The sequence below is a fragment of the Rhipicephalus microplus genome, chromosome 10 (genome assembly GCF_043290135.1).
Source record: "Rhipicephalus microplus isolate Deutch F79 chromosome 10, USDA_Rmic, whole genome shotgun sequence".
In the NCBI taxonomy this organism is placed as follows: Eukaryota; Metazoa; Arthropoda; class Arachnida; order Ixodida; family Ixodidae; genus Rhipicephalus; species Rhipicephalus microplus.
The window spans coordinates 53,004,776-53,023,117 of NC_134709.1; the positions used below are offsets into that span (position 1 = coordinate 53,004,776).

Here is an 18,342-nt window from a genome sequence, read left to right on the forward strand (position 1 = left end):
AGCGTCACCAACTGCTGAGCCTGTGTCAAGCCGATGTTTTTACAAACGAACGTGTCTTGCTCAAGGGTAGATCAGAACCAATATTTTTAAGCGCTAGCGTGTCTACGCTTCGTACCCCCCCACTGCTTATCCGTCTGCATGCACTCTGGTATGAAAAAAAAGTGGTTAAAGTGTGCAAGAAATCCTTGTAACTTTGTTTGTGCTCGACGAATTCTAAAAATTTTTTCAGCAGTCGATTCGTGAGGTAATAAGCTTTTTTTAATGAAGACATCCGATCATTACTTGAAAAAGTGTTGCAGGGTCTTTCAAGATTTTAAAACATTTTAAAGGACGAACAAATCAGCATGGTGGGAAGCTTTCAATTCTACAGGGCTCGCCATAAAGTACCAGGAAGCTGCACTCACTCAAACATGACTAGCTCAGTCTGACTGCAAAGATGGTGCATGGTGTGACCAAACTCGTGGAAGAATGTCTCCACCTGGACAGAAATAAAGTCAAGAAAGAGGGTAAGAAAGGAGCAATCACGAGTGGCCGCATTAAAAATTTGACGTCCACTGCGCAATGCGCGAAACCTTCAACAGCCAGTTTTATCAGCACGGCTTCTAGCTCGCAAATGAAATATTCTTGATGCGCTTTGCAGCTGTTAGCTGCTCGTAATTCTAATGATTTAAGAGACACACTACATAAAACCAATTTTGCAACAAGATAAATGACGACAGTCCGTAACTTTATTAGACCTAGATTTGCTTATTATTAAAAAATTACAGTGTGCAATTATGCATTGAAACGTGGTCATGAGCATATAATAGAGACCACAGTTAATTCAGCACTCCTTTTATCTACACTACACATAAGTAATATCAATTAGTTCCAGCTTCCTAGTCTCTTACAAAAAGAAAAAGAGAGAGATAGTGTTTGGGTTGTGTTTGTGTCACACCCCAATAATAGCCATCTGACATGCTAGCATTTCCTTTCTTGAAAAGCACGATGTTGTCCCATTTGTTATTTGCGAATGCTCTGTCATGTGAATGACAAGCCCCTTGTTCATAACCACGAAACAGCGGGTGCGCAAGAATAATACACCAAAAGACACATGAAATGGATGACAATTATCCTAGTGTGACAAGAAGGTGCTCACAAATATGATCCCCCCCCCCCCCAAACCCTCACTATTGACATTTTTTTATTACTGGGAAAAGCTTTTCATCAGAGCAGAACTCCCAAATTTACGTAAAACAGAAAACAATGAAGCTACCTAATTGAAAAACGATATGTTTATCATAGTTCATTCCGTACGAATAATTTCAGCATTCTGTGCCAAGAAACAAAAAGTTAGCATTTGTCTCCATGCCTAAAAAAGTTATCCTGATAAAGCGCTGCCAAGACAGATAACATCAACGATTGCTCATATTACTCATGCGTCTAGTTTTCTTCTGCTACGTATCTTGATCTCTATTGAAGGTGAAAAATATGCGGTGTTTTGACAGCTACTCACATCACTGTGCGTCAGCAGAGATGGCTTGTCCGCTGTGGGTTTCGGGAAGTTGCACACAACGGCCACGACACCAATTTGCCTAGTGCCATCTGGCTTGCGACAAGTTGCCTGAAAAACAAACAAACGAATGAAAAAAGATACTACAAATTAAAGCCACAATTACCAGAGAAAGCTTTGGCACCAAAACCGTTCCAATGTAGTGACTATAAGCACTAGTAGCTTAATACAACACTAATACCCTTAAACCTCATTATAACAAAGTTGTATCTTACACAAAAATAAGCTCGTTAAGTACAAAAATTTGTTATAAAGGTATATATAAAGCACTGTACCTATTGCTAGATAATAATTGATTTACTTCGTTATAACCAATATTTAGTTATTTCCATGTTCATTCTATAACAAGATGTGAGTGTATATCAGCTAACTAAAGTAGCAAACACCAATGTTTCAAGCAAACCAACGTTGCAGATATTATAGTAAAACTTCGAGCTCTGGAAATTTTGCCACTAATGAACAACCTGTCAGACAGATTTTTGTAAACTAGCCCTTTCTATGAATGTTTAAACAAAAAAGTTTAGGGAAATGCCCAAGACATCAACAAAAAAAGTTGGGCTAGTTAGCGCTGATGCATTTTCCGTGACATAGTTACTAGCACAAGATGTATAAGGGAAAAAAGGTTGGGAGACAGAAGAGCAGTGCTATGTCGAGTAGCTCTCTTGAGTGGTTGCACTCATACTCGAGTAGCTGTGCACCCCTCAAGTAGCTGCTATACCACTCAAGTAGTTGCAAACCTCTCGAGTAGCTGTGCTTGGTTGAGTAGCTATGCTTACATTCGAGTAGCTAGGCTCACTCTCGGGTATCTGATCTCACACTCGAGCAAGTGCGCACCTTCCGAGTACCTGCGTTCAGTCAAGCAGCTGCACACCTCTCAAGCAGCTTAGCTCACACTGCCACCTTTGCTATAATTTTACTTTTACCCGCCCCTAAGAGCAAACAGTCAAAACAAAATGCATAACCTATTTGCCTCCATGTCCTCACTGATCGTGGATGCCACTCCAGTAAAGACGCTCTGTCGCCTCCTCTGGATGTTTGACGAAGTTACGACTGAACCAGACCAGCGGCAGGAAGTGACAGCGTCGAATTATTCAGCAACCATTAACTCCACCTACCTGCAGTGGAATGTTGCAGAAGTGGCTGTACTTGCCCTCTCGCGGGAACAGGTCCATGAAAAAGTAGCCGAGAAGCTCCTTGGTCTCACTGTCGGTCACCTTGAACTGCAGTGATCAAATGCGGCAGCGTCTAAATAACAGTGAACGTGGGGTAATCAATGCACTTCAGTGCCCACCCAGTTATGTAAACCCCTACAAGTGAGCCTAACATTACAAACTTACGTGCAAGTTCCCAGGTTTATATTGAAAAAAACTTGGAGGATGTTTGAGCTTCGCTTCAAGAGTAGAATGTGATAGCGCAATCAGGATCTGGCAACTTCGCTTCTTCAAATGCTAGCCTGGCTTCGCTTCTCGGTGTATGTTTCAGCCGTGCCCCAAGGAAATGAATGACAGCGTGTGTAACGTTAGTTGCTTCGAACTTCAAGTGAAGTTGTTAAATGACCACTACGCCGTAACTGTGGCTTTAGCAAATCAGCGAAGGATCCACTACGTGTCCGTAAGGCGACACATGAAGCTACTCATCTGCCCCCTTTGTTATGCTTTTGCTGCTGATGTTGATTAAGTATGTCTGACCACTTTGTAATAGGTGGGCCTTTAAAACACCCACTTGTAGTGACATTCACACGTCTTTTTATGCTTGGAACGATTATAGGCTTTTGCCACGCAATATAACATGCGTTAAGGAGACTCATATTACATGACATTCATTCATATATACAGTCAAACCTCAATATATCGAACACGGATCCTATATCACGCGGGAAATCGCATGCATTATTGATTTTTTTATTTCAAACAAAGTTTGACATATAATGGATATATCGAACTCAGCCACCCCAAACCGCCCGCGCTTCATTGACAGGTGGCGAGCTTTCCCGCAACTCTCGAAAGTAGCGGTAGAGCGGCGGGCGTTTACGAATGCTGCACACATCAATGGCGCCGAAAGCGCCACTTTAACGTAGCGGCATACGCGCGCCGCAGCCTTGCGGTAGAGGTTATTGAATGAGGAAAGTGAAGAGAAAAGCGCGGAGCTGTTATTGTCTTTCAATACGAAGGCACCGACACGGCTTCGCGCGGGGGAAGGGGAAGTGGGAGGTAAAGATTGAGGAGGAAAGTGTAGGAGGGAAAGGACGCAGACGACTGTCTCGGACGCGGCCCCCGCTGTCACCGGGAAAGGAAAAGCAGTCAGGCGAGCTGGCATGGGCGCGCCATGTGCGCGCTTTACACCCGGACTCACGCCGCAGCCTTGCAGCTTGCAGTCGTTGCAGTCTCTATGGTGTCAACGACACACTGCGCCCTTGTTGCAAGCTCCTCCCCCGTATCATCGGCAGGCATCGGTCGTTGTGCTCGCAGTGCTCGTGCGTTCGGAGTCAGGCCTGTCGCACGCTGTGGTGCGCGACAGGCCTAACTTCGAACGGCGGAGCTCACGGATGTGGAGATTGTCGCCAAAGCTACTGCTGAGCAGCCAAATGAAGACTCTGCCGAGGTGGATCTCGCAAGCGCTGATGGTGCCCCACTCCCGACATCAGCTGAAATCGTAGCTGCCTTGGCCCTTGTGCGCCGCCACTGCGGCGCGATTGAAGGCACCGGCCTATCACTAATGGATCGCCTGAACTATATTGAGGACGCAGTCGTCAAATGCGCCATGGCCAACAAAAAGCAGGCTACTCTTTTTCAATATTTTGAACCAACACAATAAGTACTATGTTTGAATCTTCAAGTGAGTATTTACTGCACCACGCTTGAACGGTTCGTTGGTTGTTTTCAGCAAGCTGTTGACGCATTTTTTTCGTGATTTTTTTATATCGAATTCTGGATATATCGAACTATTTCGCGATCGCCGTTCGAAATATCGAGGTTCGACTGCAGTGATTTTTTTTTCACTGCCGTTTCAAGCAAGCGTGGATCTATGGTAGAACGGCTGCTCGCTACACAGATGGCCTGGATTTGATTCTCACCCCAACCAGGAAATTTTTAAAAATTTATTTTATTATGATCTTTTTTTTTATGTTTAGCTCATGGACAAATTGACGATATTTCGCCCGCAATCAATCAGGCCGATACCGACGCTGATACCGGAATAAGAAAGAAAAAATGAAAGAAATGGCATTGTTCACTTACCATGCGAACCTCAGGATGCCATAGGGCAGGTTTCTCTATCTCTTCAAACTTCAGCCTCAAAAGAAGCTGCACAAAGAACAGAAGTGCAATATTAATGCAAGAAATAGCAGTATTTCAAACTGACAAATATTGTATGCTATTAAGCAGACTTCTTGAAAGCTTCATTACTAAACACGTATAGTGCACTAACAGCACTCATCAAAATTGTATACTGCTGTACAGCAAAACAGTCATTATTAAAATAAGTTATTTCTACCAGGGAAGCTACTCTCGCGGTGTCTGATTCATGGGCATGTCCAATTCGGCCTTTCCTGATTGGCTGCAGCTGGCGAGCACCGCATTATCTGTTTCCGACCTTTCTTCCAAAACATCATTTAGATGTCTCGCAGCAACATCATTTAAACGCCCCGCAGACAAAATGCGTATCGCCACAACAAATGGTGCCCCCAGAGGTCCACTTTTAGACACACATCTCTGAAGTCCTGCATGAGCTCTAATCCCGTTAGCCCTTGAGTTGGGTTGAACGTGACTGTCCGCTTGACGCCCCTGAAATGTCTGTACGATAATGATACGAGTGCATTCTTGAAATTTTCACATGCAAAGCAGTAAACTGAGTGAGAGCTCAGTGAAACTTAAGGAAGGGAAATTGACAACCAAACTCTTATAGCACGAGCAGCATATGCTCCTAGTTGTCCATGAACTCTCCCCTTCACACAGCCAATAGCTAGCTTCCTACTTAGCTCAATCGATAGAACAACTTCCCTGGAAAGACGTTGGTCCCGGGTTTGATTCCCGGACTGGAAACAATTTTTTGGCACCAAGAAGCTTTATTTCCGAGAAATTCATATGGATTTCTTTGTGGCTTCGTGCTGCGAATGGTTAGTTGACAATTTCCTTTTTCTTTAACCCTTCCACCACCTTGTGCGATTTCGCAAAACTGATTTGCAGTCATGTAAAACTTGTTTTCAAAAATGGTAGTGTTCCATCAGTATAACATGTGCAAAGATTCACAATACGTGATGCATGGGTGTCCTTTAAAGTATTGCCAGTAATCTAGTGTGTAGGGTCTTCGGAATGTCAAACAGAAGCTGTATTTTCAAGTATTCAGCACAACACAGTGTCTCACTTCACAGAACAGATACGTTCCTCAATCTGAGCGAAAGGTGTTGACAGGTAGAGGCCACAACCAGGACACAAAGTTCTGAGGGAAAAAAAGAAGAAAGAAAGAAAAAAAGGAAGGGGTGAACAGTAGTTCCGTGCCACGGTTGTGGTACCAACCTCGTATATGCCAAACAAGCCCTTCATGACAACGTCCAAGGGAAAGTACGCCCGCAGCTTCTCCTGGTCCACCTTGTAGTGTCGCTCTTCCACCAGATTCTTGTAGAAGGCCACGTCCCAGCAGTGAAGCTCACCATCGAAGGGGATCCCCTGGCGTTTACACTGGTAAAGAGGAGGTGAAGGAAAGGGTAAAGAGATCAGGAGGCGAGCCTAATCCTTGATTCAGATGTCTAGTGTGAGCCCAATCCTTAACTAGGGTGTCTAGTAACAGCACTTGCACATCTTTGTTCGTCTGCCCTGGTGTATTCCTAGGATTGACTTTGTAGTTCCGCGTGCCGCCGAAGTGGATCTCGGAGGCTACATAAAAAGAACATGTGGTCGACACCTGCTTCGCCAGCTGCTGCAACTCAGCGAGCTGCTCAAAAGAACTGCCTTCATCTCTTCCAATGAGCTTGTTCAATTAAGTTTATTTAATTGTACATACAGTTAACTAGAACTTATTGTAAGTAAACTTATGCTTAGATATTGACGCATGCCAGGAAACAGTGTTTAATAAAGTATGCGTGCCCTCCCAGCAGGCAGAGGCGCGCTGCAGAAACAAGAATCGGCCACGACGACTTGCGCCTTCGCCACCCGTGCCTTCACTACCTTTGCCGCACGCAATCGGATCGCGTATGAGTCTGGCCACAAAACGGAGGACTAGGAAGAGGAGAGCAAGAGAGAAAACTGCTGTTCTTGACAAGTAAACCCTTAAATAGATTTCCCTAGACTACATCAATTGTTTATTATGAGATCATATGTACTCATTATAACTCTCAACTTGACCCGGAACTATTGATTTCATTCCAGTGTTGCTATTTAAAACAACTTTTCTGAATATTCGAAAAACTGAAGTGCTCGATGACAAGTGCTTGGTAAAGAAACAAGAGTGTCACTTGCCACCTGCACCACTTAAAGAATATGAGACTGTACTCCGAATGCCTTTGACGATTTAATTTTTGCCTTTAAGAATGTAAACACATAAAAAATGCAAGGAGGGGGGGGGGGGGGGGGCTAAGGCATTAATGCCAGACAAGGCCCACTGCAGAAATTTATTACATGGGTCGACTGGGTTATCATCATAGTAAGTTCCTTGAAGAGGCTCTGCAACACTTTTTGAGCATGGTCAGAAAACATTGCCGATCGGTAGTAGAGGCTCCCAACAACATCGAGCCAAATATTATAGCACAGCACGCAGCCCGGAATTCACAACAAATGATCAAAGTCAGCAAAAAAAATGCTTTTAGGGGCGAAGCTCCTTATGGCGTGGCTTGGGCGTCCCTCGTATGTAACCACCAGTGGCACAAACCCGAAATAGGTATAACACTTGACCTCCAAGGTGGTGCCAGTGAGAGATTTCTTCTGTGCGTTGTTTAACAATAAAAAATAGTGCTCAATGTACATGCCAATGGCTGCTAATGGGGAATGAGAGACATGAGCATTCGGCTTTTAGTCAACGCGCACGCTGCGATCCCCATTAGCAGCCATTGGCATGTACATTGAGCACTATCGGACAAGAAAGGGATGCTACATTATACTCGCTGAATGTAACCTCCTTAGCTTTAGAAAGGTTTAGCGAGCGTTGAGCCGCAGTGCCAGGAATACAATGAACTTGTATATACCATGAATGAACTCAAGGTGGTTAAAAATGAGAAGTAGATACGAAGCGCAAGCCGTAAGAAAGTAAAAGCCGAATTCTCCTGTCTCTCATTTCTCATTAGCAGCCATTGGCAAGTAAATTGAGCCCTATCTGACAGGGAAAGGTTGCTAGTTATACTCGCTGGGCGTCACCTCCTTGGTTTTCGAAAGGTTTAGCGAGCGTTTGGTCGCAGTGCCATGAATACAGTGAACTAGAATATACCATGAACTCGAGGTGGTTAAAGGTGGGAAGTGGACCCAAAGCGCAGGCCATAAGAAAGTGTGCGTGTGCCACCTCTCGTTTAGTCCTTGGAATGTCCGCTGGATGGCGGTGCTTCTATATGGGGAATATATGATAAAAAGATGCGAGATGGTGGGACTTGGAGTGTTGAATAGATGGACGAACGGACACACAAACAGATGCATGGATGGATGCATGAACGGACGCAGGGGCGGATGCATGAAAGAACGCAGGGACCGGCGCACAAACAGACGCATGGACGGTCACACAGACGGACGCATGGACGGACAAATGCTTCGCCCCACTCTCCATCATTCACTCCGTGGATATGCTGCCATTTTTTTATTTCTTCTCTAGACAAATCCTGTTAGTATATGCCCAAAAATCACACATCAACGACCCATCTATCAGCTGTTGGCTAATTTTCGCATGGTGCGCTCGCTCGTTACAGAGATCGCCACGGGAGGCCGTTACTTGTCCACGCGCACGCAATCACACTGAAAAAGCCGTGCATTTGAAGAAAAAAAAAAGAGAGAGAAAACTCAAAGTCACGAACCGCGCATGACGTTTTTCTGCGGCCCTGCCATCCCTCCCTGTTTAGCTTGCAGCGTTTTTGACGGGATGAGAGAAGGGAGAAAGCAATTGCAGCATGCGACAAACCTTTGTAACTCCACTCGCACTGGACGGATTCTTGAAATTTTTGCGGCGTTGAATTCGTGAGGCGATAAGCTCTTCCAGTGAATTTATTCCATTTTACTTGAAAAAGTGTTTCAGAACCCCTTTAAAGAATCCCTGACAGTTAATTTTTTGTTTGCACCATTTTTACTGCAATTTGTAGCTTTGTTTATGATACTAGTGCAATTTAATTGCATATGATGCTGTGCAATGTATGATCTATGTTGCAAGTTGTTAAGTGCAACTTATTTTGCATCACTCCAGCCCGCCCGCCTGAAAACATAAGAAACTAGTTCTGCACAGTGAGGGAGCGCCTGAGATAACATGCACACAAGCTCGGTGTCATTGAAAATGCAGTTTTCTAATAGGAGCTCTGCACGCGGTAAAAAATTAAAACAACGTTTTTGTATGTTTAAGGGCTGCTAAACACGTGCCCTCTCAGGAAAAAATTCCGCACGCCGGAGTCTTTTTTTTTTGGATCTTTTTCTTTCTTGCGTTTTCATATATATACTAAATACGTGTGCATATATGGTGCATGACATCGACGCCCACGCCGGTGCCGAAATTCAGCCGAGAGTGTCCATATAATTGTCATCGCAATAAAATGAAAAAAAAAAGAGATAACACACAGCTTCTCCAAAAAGCAACAATCACGGTGTGCATGTTGCGTAGTGCTAATAAAGTGCTCATAAATTGGTAGCAGATCTTCAACAGAATAAAGTGCTAATAAATTGGTAGCAGATCTTCAAACCCAGGTGCTGTCAAATTATAAAGGAGCCTCGAAGTCTGTTCCCCATTTTTTGCAGATTCTGCATATTAACAGCATCAAGAATCTGGACAGTTAGAATGACATTGCAAGAAATTGCCACTTCCTGGTGTGTGAAAATTTGCAGTCAGATAGACAAATACCAGCAGAAACCAAATATGTCAATTTTAAACAATAAATTTTATTTGTCGCTTTTTAGTCCAAAAGACCAGTTCGCCTCCTTAATGGGGAACGCCGCCCTTAAAAACCGAAAGATCGCAAAAAAGTCTGCGTTTGAGAAACCATATTTTTGGGTTTTATGTCACCTAAACAAACTACCTATTCTGTAAATATCAACGCCTGGTTCAACCCCTAAAGGCCAAAGATATGCTAGTATCGTGGCCGCCGCAGTGCCCGAAACACACGCAAAAGCTAAAATTAAAACTAACTTTCCGAGCGTGCCATTCCAAGACCATGCGGCCGTCCCGTGCCATTTTGGTCTTGTTTTGACCGTGAATTCCTTCTCTCTCGTTTGCCGCCTTTCAAAATGGCATCAACGGCGCGGTTCAGATGCTATCTGCATTTCTAAAAGATGCGATGTGGAGCGCTGATTGGGCAGAGCAGCTCATTCATATCTCGCGGGCGAAAATGCGTCTGCCAGTGGATGCTGCGCTGGAAGCGGGGGCGGTCCCTCCTGGCGATGGCACGTCCGGCGCACTCGTCTTGCTGTTGCTCTATGCTCCGTCCGCTTCGATAGACATTTGCTACAGGCCGCATTTTGCTTTGCGCTGTATTTTTGATCAGTTTCTCTTCTTTTTTTTTCGCACAAGTTCTGTGCCCTTTTTTTTGTTGCTGTGCGTGATGCCGGCAACGAAGACGAAGCGCTAGTTGATTGATTTGTGGGGTTTAACGTCCCAAAACCACCATTTGATTATGAGAGACGCCGTAGTGGAGGGCTCCAGAAATTTTGACCACCCGGGGTTCTTTAACGTGCACCCAAATCTGAGTACACGGGCCTCCAACATTTCCACCTCCATCGGAAATGCAGCCGCCGCAGCCGGGAATCGAACCCGCGATGATGGTGCGCTAGTTCGGAGCATGGAAACGCGTTATGCAGATTCTACGAGAATCGAAATTTTGCTTTTCTGCTGCAAAGGCCCAGTGCGTAGATGCTTGCGTTGGTGAAACTGTGCCACGAGTCTAGAATACTTCAAACTGTGTGTACTTGGAGCCGCGAATGCATTGAGTGTGTACGAGATCGCCGGATCCAGCATGTGCTCTGAATCGGTACCGTCGAGCGTAACACCGAGTGTTGCTAAAATCACCAGACCCAGCACTTCGTCTGCATTGGGCCAATAGCATGCATGGGCCGTGGACCCTTCATCTGAGGATGCATTTCCTAATTAAGGAAGAAGTCGATGCGAATGCAAGACGTCGAAACGCCGTTCGCGCAGGCGACGCCATCTACGCCAGCGAATCCACGTCAGCGATGCGAAAAAAATTCGAATTGATGCAGCTGGCTCTTGAAAAAGATGCCCTACGTCTGAAAAAACATTCTAAATGGCACTTAGAGAAGATAGAGGGAAGACAAAAGAGGAAAAAAGTGCGCAAGGACACTTCAAGCTACTCTGCTGGAGCTTTTTGAGGAAAACACATGTGCTGAACTTTTAAAGTTCATTTTCTCAAAATGAATTTTTTAGCTAGTTGTGGTGCTAAGGAAAGCGATTTATCAAGAACTGCTTATCAAATTTGTGTGCCACTTCTTCTATTCTGCTCCTGGATGATTTGCCAGGGTGTAAGAAGCTTCTTTTTTTGAAAATTGGTGCCATTAATTATTGATAAACAATTATCTTTTGATAAATGTCATATCTACTGGCTACATCAAGTTGCATAAAATTTTTAAAATTTCAGCCTTCTGGTATGTCCTGGGATTTCTTTCGGCTCTTCCTCAGGCACACAAGTGAACCACCAAGTTAGACCTTAGTAACTCTAGAAGCCCTGTACACAATTCCATAAAACTTTGCAGTTTTTCTAGTTTTAATGAAGTGAACATACCTTGAAAGTTTCATGAAGATATCATAACAAATAGAAAAGTTCAGTTTCCGCGGTACCTTCCCCCGTAATGTCTCTAAACCACTATATGATTATGAGAGGTGCAGTGGTGGAGGGCTCTGGAAATTTCGACCACCTGGGGTTCTTTAAGATGAATCTTAATTAGGCTTGTGCGAATATTCAAATGCTTCGAATATTCGAACGAACAGGTGAGTATTCGAATTTGCTTCGATACGAATTTAAATTATCGAATATTTTCGAAGTATTCACAATAAACAAATAAATGTACATTAGTCCGCCTGTCAAGGTGGTTTCACTGCAATGTAGTAATGCGAAGCCGTAAAAGAACCTACTCAGGAGAAATTTGCTTTGCCGCGAAGCCCCCCTTTAGATTTAAAGGGGCCCTGCAACACTTGCTGAGCATGGTCAGAAAACGCTGCCGATCGGTAGTAGAGGCTACCGAGAACACGCGAGGCAAGTATTATTGCGCAGCACGCGGCCTGAAATTCACAATAAACTTTCAAAGCTAAAAATTGCTCTCTTCCCTCAGCAAATGACACTACAAGCTCAAAAATCACTTGTCACAGCCAAGAAAGAAAATACGGCTCTGGTCACAATCATTGGCTGATTTGAGCATGGCGCGCTCGTCGTTATCGGACCACCGCGTGAGGCCGCCGCTTGTCCACAAGTATGCACAGGATCGCACTGAAAGGCCTCGTATTCGAAGAAAAAAGAGAAAAGATGCTCAAGGTCGCTAGGCGCTCATGACGTTTTTTTCTGTTCTTGTGCCATCCTTCCCTACTGAGCTTCCAGACCTTTTGACGGGTCAAGAATGGAGAATGCAATTGCAGCATGCGACAAATTTTTGGAACTGCGCTCGTACTGGACGGATTCTAGAAACTTTGCGGCAGTAAATTTATGAGACGACAAGCATTTTTACTGGCTCCATGTATACTTGAAAAAGTGCTGCAGGGCACCTTTAAAGGAGCATGTTACCCTCAAATCAATCCATTTTATTAAGCTTGTTATGATGGTTTATATGATTTAAGTATAATAAATTTTAAAACGTTATGTATCTTACAGGTTATCACTCAGATCCTACCGAAACTACTAATCAAGGTTGTTTCGACTTCCTTTCAACGAAAAAAAAAAAGGCATTTGCATAGAGCTTCTATTTCATTTCAAAAGAAATATCGTGCAGGTTAATTAAATTATGATAAATATTCCCGTTTTTTATATGTCATACATATTATTCGATTTCGATTCGAAATTATTCGACCAAAATCACTATTCGCTTCGAATTCGCTTCGACACTGAAATTCACTATTCGCACAAGCCTAATCTTAATGCGTGCACACAGGCCTCAAGCATCTGAGGTTTCAATTTTGGAGTCAGAGGTCCTTAATGAGGCTCTGCAATACTTTTTGAGCATCGTCAGAAAATGCTGCTGATTAGTAGTCGAGCTTACTGAGAACGTGCAAGCCAAACACAGTGGATCATGTGGCCTAGAATTTCAAGGTCCACTCGAAATCAATCACTCATCTCTCGTAAAACAATGTTTGAGGCATTAATGACGAACCTTCATTTATTAACATATGCAGTACTTACGTTACACTAAAAAAAAGTATCAGGGTTCGAGCAGAAACCAGCTAGCACAATTGTTCAAAACAGGTGACGTTTGGGCATGTTGGTAGTTCATCTTGCATCAGAAACGATACCACGATAACAAACGCATGTCCAATCTGCTTCTTGTGCCGTGTTATGCGTTATCGCAAAATCTGTAGCACGACTGTAGCTCAACCTTCTGTAGCACGACTGTTTCAGGAAAAGGGCAGGTGTGCCATAGTTTAATGAGTGGAGCTTAGATTTTTCTTTTTTTTTCGTTCTCAGCGACCTACTATGGTTTCGGGCACCGGACTGCTGTCCCGATCATTCCATAGGCTGATACACAGGTAAGTACCGCTTCAAATGCACACTACGCAAACACTATGGCAAACCTTCATTCATAATAATGCTAGAGCAATTCTGAAATCCAGAACCAACCCACCTCTTCCTCTTTCAGCTCGAGCAGAACTTTCTTTTCCTTCGCCCACAGTGGCTGCAGCTTGTCGGCCAGTTCAGTGAGGAAGCGCTTCACGTTGGCGGCCGAACGCGCCATCAGCAGCTCGGTGATGTAGTCTGCGTGAGTAGGATAGTGGAGTATTTGGGCTTTCTGAAAACAGTGAAGAAGGATATTATAGATAAACATAGCAGTGTCTCCCCCAACAACTGCACAGAGGGCTGCACTCGAACCACAAAAATAAACAAATAAATAAAGTGAAAGTTTTGGAGAAGGTGGAAGCCTGAAGCGATGAAAAATTTGTGAACATGGTGCGTCGCGATACCAAACTTTGGAGAGGCAGACTTGTTTTCTCCAAAACCGCAACTGCTTTCCTTAGTGCATGTATGTACTCTATGCTTTGTACCCCTTCCTCGAAACTGAACGAAGTGTTAAAGGAGACTGTGCGAAGCATATTATATACACGCGCTGAGGAAAGCAGTCGCTGTCGTAACGAAGACAAGTCCACTTGTCAGAACATCGACCCCAGCGACAACCCGCGTTCGCATTTTTTTTTTTTTCAACTCGCATCACAAGAAGCATTTATTTCTCTTCACACTTGGAACATGACTCCAAGGCCACTACTGCTATCTATAAACTGGAACCAGCAAGTAGTACATACCTGGTCTCTCAGAGATATGGCCTTCTCAAGCAGGGGTATGTTCTCCGTAACGCACCTGAATATACAATGAATGCAAATTGTATGTTGGTTACTGTCATCTTGATTTTTCTTTCAGCACAACCAACCCCATTACTGCATGTGAACCAAGCATTTGCGCTCGTGTCTAATGAAGACTGAATATACTCTTGGCGTGACGGTAGGGCTTTTCACAGCTTCTTTCTTTTTGCTGCACATACTGGGCACGAGAAGTCAGCTGTCATTACATTTTATGTATGCTCAAACCTCATTACAACTATTGCATCTTACATGAAAATAAATTTGTTATAATGAAAATTTCGTTATAGAAGTATATTCCTAAAGCTATATCTATTGGAAGATTTTGCTTCATTTACTTTGTTATAACCAAAATTTTGTTATATCTAGGTTCTTTAGATTGACGTTTGAGTGTATTTTACTCCTTGCTCTATCCTAGTATACCTAATTTTCTTCGAAATTCACCATTAGTCATTGGTGATCGGTAAGAAGCTTTCAGGCAGAAGCAATTTCGCCAGTCACTCAGAGGGCGATGGCAAACCACATACGACCAACGGCATTAAAATTACAGGTACACAGACATCATGCTAGATCATGCTGGGAAAAAGTTGAAAAACTATGAGTGCATACAACACGGAATACAAGATAATGGCAAATTTTGTTCTGCAAGAAAGAGCCATGATTTATAGGTTGCAATATGGGCATGCAAAAAAAAAATGAAGGCGTCTCTTAGGAGCGTTTGCCTTCAAGAGAAGAATGCAATAGCATAACCAGGACCCGTAGACATTGCCTCCTCACTAGCCTACCTTAGCTTCTCAATAGACACCCCAGTGATGCCAGAAGCATCTGTGCGTGTAACATAGGCCCTTTTAAGCAATCCTAGAATGCCTACCACAAGCACAGGTGGGGATCAGCCATTACGACATAACTCTCTTTTGCCAATTGACAATGTGCTCGCTATATACCTATACCTGCACATCTGGCCCCTTCGTTCACGTTTTTTCCCGATGATGATGATGATCAACCATGCCAAAGCACTTTGTTAGGGGTAAAACCACTCACGCCTTGTACAGCTCACATGTTTTTAGGCTCACTGAAATTTTACACTTTGGCCATGCAATATTACGCGTTTTAATGACCCTCCTCGCACTACTTAACATTCACATAGTGTCTTTTTTCCTAAACAATTTCGAATTTGGGAGCGACTCTACCTCCCTCGAACTGTACTTTCATTTATTTACTTATTTTTATCTATTTCGATCCTTTTACTCACGGACATTGCCGTCGCTCACGACCAACAACCCACCTCGATGCCAACACTGGAATTTCTGCGAAACAAGCTCTTTTGACACTCTCACGATAGTGTGCAACACTACACACTTTTAAATTGCCTCACGCTGCCAGATGTGAGTAGCAAACCTCGGAACAACGTGCATACACCCATCTCCCCTTCCATTAGGAAACTGACACTCTTCATCTATAAGGAGATGCTTCATTCTTGTTAGACACATTAATAAGCTTGTCGAGAAAGGAGTGGCGAGACGGTCGCGACGAGCCCATGCCGAGGTCAAGGCTTTATTCGGGACGCAGGCTGCTGCGAATGTAGCGAGAGAGAAAGACGGGACGGCGGCCAACGTGGTCGTGTCGTTTTTTCGCTACTTTATTATCCAAGGCGATTTGCCGTAGCGGAGCAACGGCAGCTTGAGCGTCCCAAACCGCCAGGCCCGTGAGCACGATCTGTCCTTGCGAAGCTCGAGTTATACCTGCTGCGCGAGAGGCGCGGCGTGTTGGCTAAGAAAATGTGACGATGATGTAGTGGGGCGTTACAAGCTGTCCAGCATACGAATGTGCAGAAGTACATTCGTGGCTTTTGCTGCACCCTGTGACTTTCGCTGCACCAAACACATATTGCTATTATCACGCACGAGTTGCAAAAAGAATAAAATAGTTTTACGCAGGGTGTTGGAATGAAACGTTTTATAGTGATAGTAATTACATGGACAGTTTAAACAGGTTTTTGCCGTTGCCATCACGCCCCGTATAAAGTCCAAGTTGATAAGATCCCTTGGCACATTCTACGTTCGGGTAATCTCACATGAGCGGGGGCGACAAACACAGCTGAAGCAGGGATCAGATGTGCTGGCTCGACTTTGTCGCTCGGAATGCGCGTGCGATAAGGTCACCCTTGCGTGTTAGACCATCTGTCGAATTTTCAAGCAGAGAGAAAATGTACCATCCATCATTTAACGAGCCTGAAAGAACGGGAGCAGAAGAGGTTGCTCGAGCGGCAACTGTGAACTTTGATTTTACAGGTGTGGCCTGCGTTCACGGGTGCGCACACCATCTCGGCAGCCGTCAGTAAGTTGCTTGTACACCGTTCTACAAGCTGCACTCTTATAAGAGGCTGTGCAAAAAGTGTCCCTGGAACGTGCGTCCTTTACACCAGCATTTTGCAGAGATGCGCAAGATTGGATTCACAAGAATTAGCTGCCAGCCTATCTTCGTACAGCATTACAATCTGTTGCTATCACATTTGTTACATCACCCTAGCAGCGAAGCTGTAATTTTTTTTAAAATTTTGGTTTTACGTAGTTGTGTTCTACCACAGGTGCCTTTTCATTACTCTTTCATGACAAACAAACAAAAAAAGAAGTTTTGATGATGGTTTGTGGTGGTTTTTATTAGTATGCTAAAATTCGAGGTTAATGTGATAATAAAAACATAGAATTTGTATTATTGTCTCTTGTGCTCATCTTACGAATGTGGGATAGGGGTAAATTTCTTAAACGAGCGCAAGTGACTGCACTTTGAGTTCCTACCAACTAGCACCAACCAGTAACCTTCACAGTTTTACTACATTAATTGCCCAAAGGCAAATTCAAACTTTTTGAGCAAGCGCAATGCTGTGTTGTGGGAGCATGATCACAGAAGCAGTTTTGCATTTTTGTTTCATTCCCACACATACCACTTTTTTTTTTTGTTGTTAAAGCGACTCGATAACTAGAAAGGACTCACCCCCAGAGGTCTATAAACTGCGAATAGTGGTGTCCCAGCCCAGTGTACTCATTCGCGTTCTATCAACACTAAGTATAAGCAGCTAACTTTGACTAAGCAATTAGTGAATGTTGACTCCTCTTGCCATATGTTGGCTACCTGACCTGTAGTCTTAGAAGCAACAACACTTGAATTACCATATTATATTAATTACTAGTATTATATACACTATTATATTATTATTTGTATTCTCAATTAAAAGCTTTAGTGGCTGCTTTTAGCACAAAGGCAAAAACCTTAGGTGGTTCTGTCAGGACATTTATTATTTCATGTCTAGGTACTGAGACACATTTGTCACCTCAATCTTTCTTTGGCTAGCTTTTTTACAGACACATTTCATCCTTGACTCGTCCAAAATATTCAAGGACATATCTCAGGACGTGTCTCGAGATAAGGACCGCAAACCAGCTGTGTGGAAATGTGCACAATCGCACCCACACATACGTGGACGGAAAAAAAATGTGCAGGCTTTAGTACAAAGCAGATGCCTGTACAAACGTAAATGACGAGCACATGTGAAGGGATGTATGCAAATACAAAGGCCCTCGCACCTGGATTCGCAAGCAAAGTTGACCTTCTTGCGAGTCTCTGGGTCAGCGGCCATTTTCATGATGGGCATCACGTGCGGGTGCTTCAGCGTCACCTTGCGTTTGCCAGACTCAACCTAGGGGAAAGGAATTACACAACTTACACCAATTGCCTCAGTACACTAAGCTGAAAATTCACCACATTAAACGTGACACTGTGCATCTGAAATACCTGAGCAACATTCTGAGCATCTGCGAAACGATCTTGCTGCATTCTCAGGGTGTGAAACCAGGCTAGTAGTATGATGATGTGCACAGTGATGAACAGGACGAGGAACATTGCTAAAACAAGCTGATAGGCTACTTAAGATAAGCAGAGTTAAGATAGAAGATAAGCAAGTTAAGATAAGCATATTAGTTGTGTATTAGTGTATAAGAAGTCGTCCTGTGACTTCCTTTATAGTGTATAAGCGTTTTCACTATAATCGGATACATTAAGAAGTCAGGAGAGGCCAAGCTCAGAGGACCGAAGCGCGATAGCTGAACACCTCC

At 43.8% G+C, this 18,342-nt stretch overlaps 1 protein-coding gene across 1 annotated transcript in view; it reads right to left on the bottom strand.

The window, feature by feature from the left end:
• The window catches only part of LOC119181934 (thimet oligopeptidase), a 41,566-nt gene that overhangs the window by 13,802 nt on the left and 9,422 nt on the right, over positions 1–18,342 (bottom strand). The window contains exons 5-12 of the mRNA XM_037433180.2: positions 17,815–17,927; positions 14,177–14,231; positions 13,504–13,668; positions 6,067–6,228; positions 4,789–4,854; positions 2,668–2,772; positions 1,496–1,603; positions 405–478 (exon numbers count right to left, since the gene is read on the bottom strand). Of these exons, the coding sequence (XP_037289077.2) occupies positions 405–478; positions 1,496–1,603; positions 2,668–2,772; positions 4,789–4,854; positions 6,067–6,228; positions 13,504–13,668; positions 14,177–14,231; positions 17,815–17,927 (848 nt within the window). The remainder of the gene's footprint in view (positions 1–404; positions 479–1,495; positions 1,604–2,667; positions 2,773–4,788; positions 4,855–6,066; positions 6,229–13,503; positions 13,669–14,176; positions 14,232–17,814; positions 17,928–18,342) is intronic.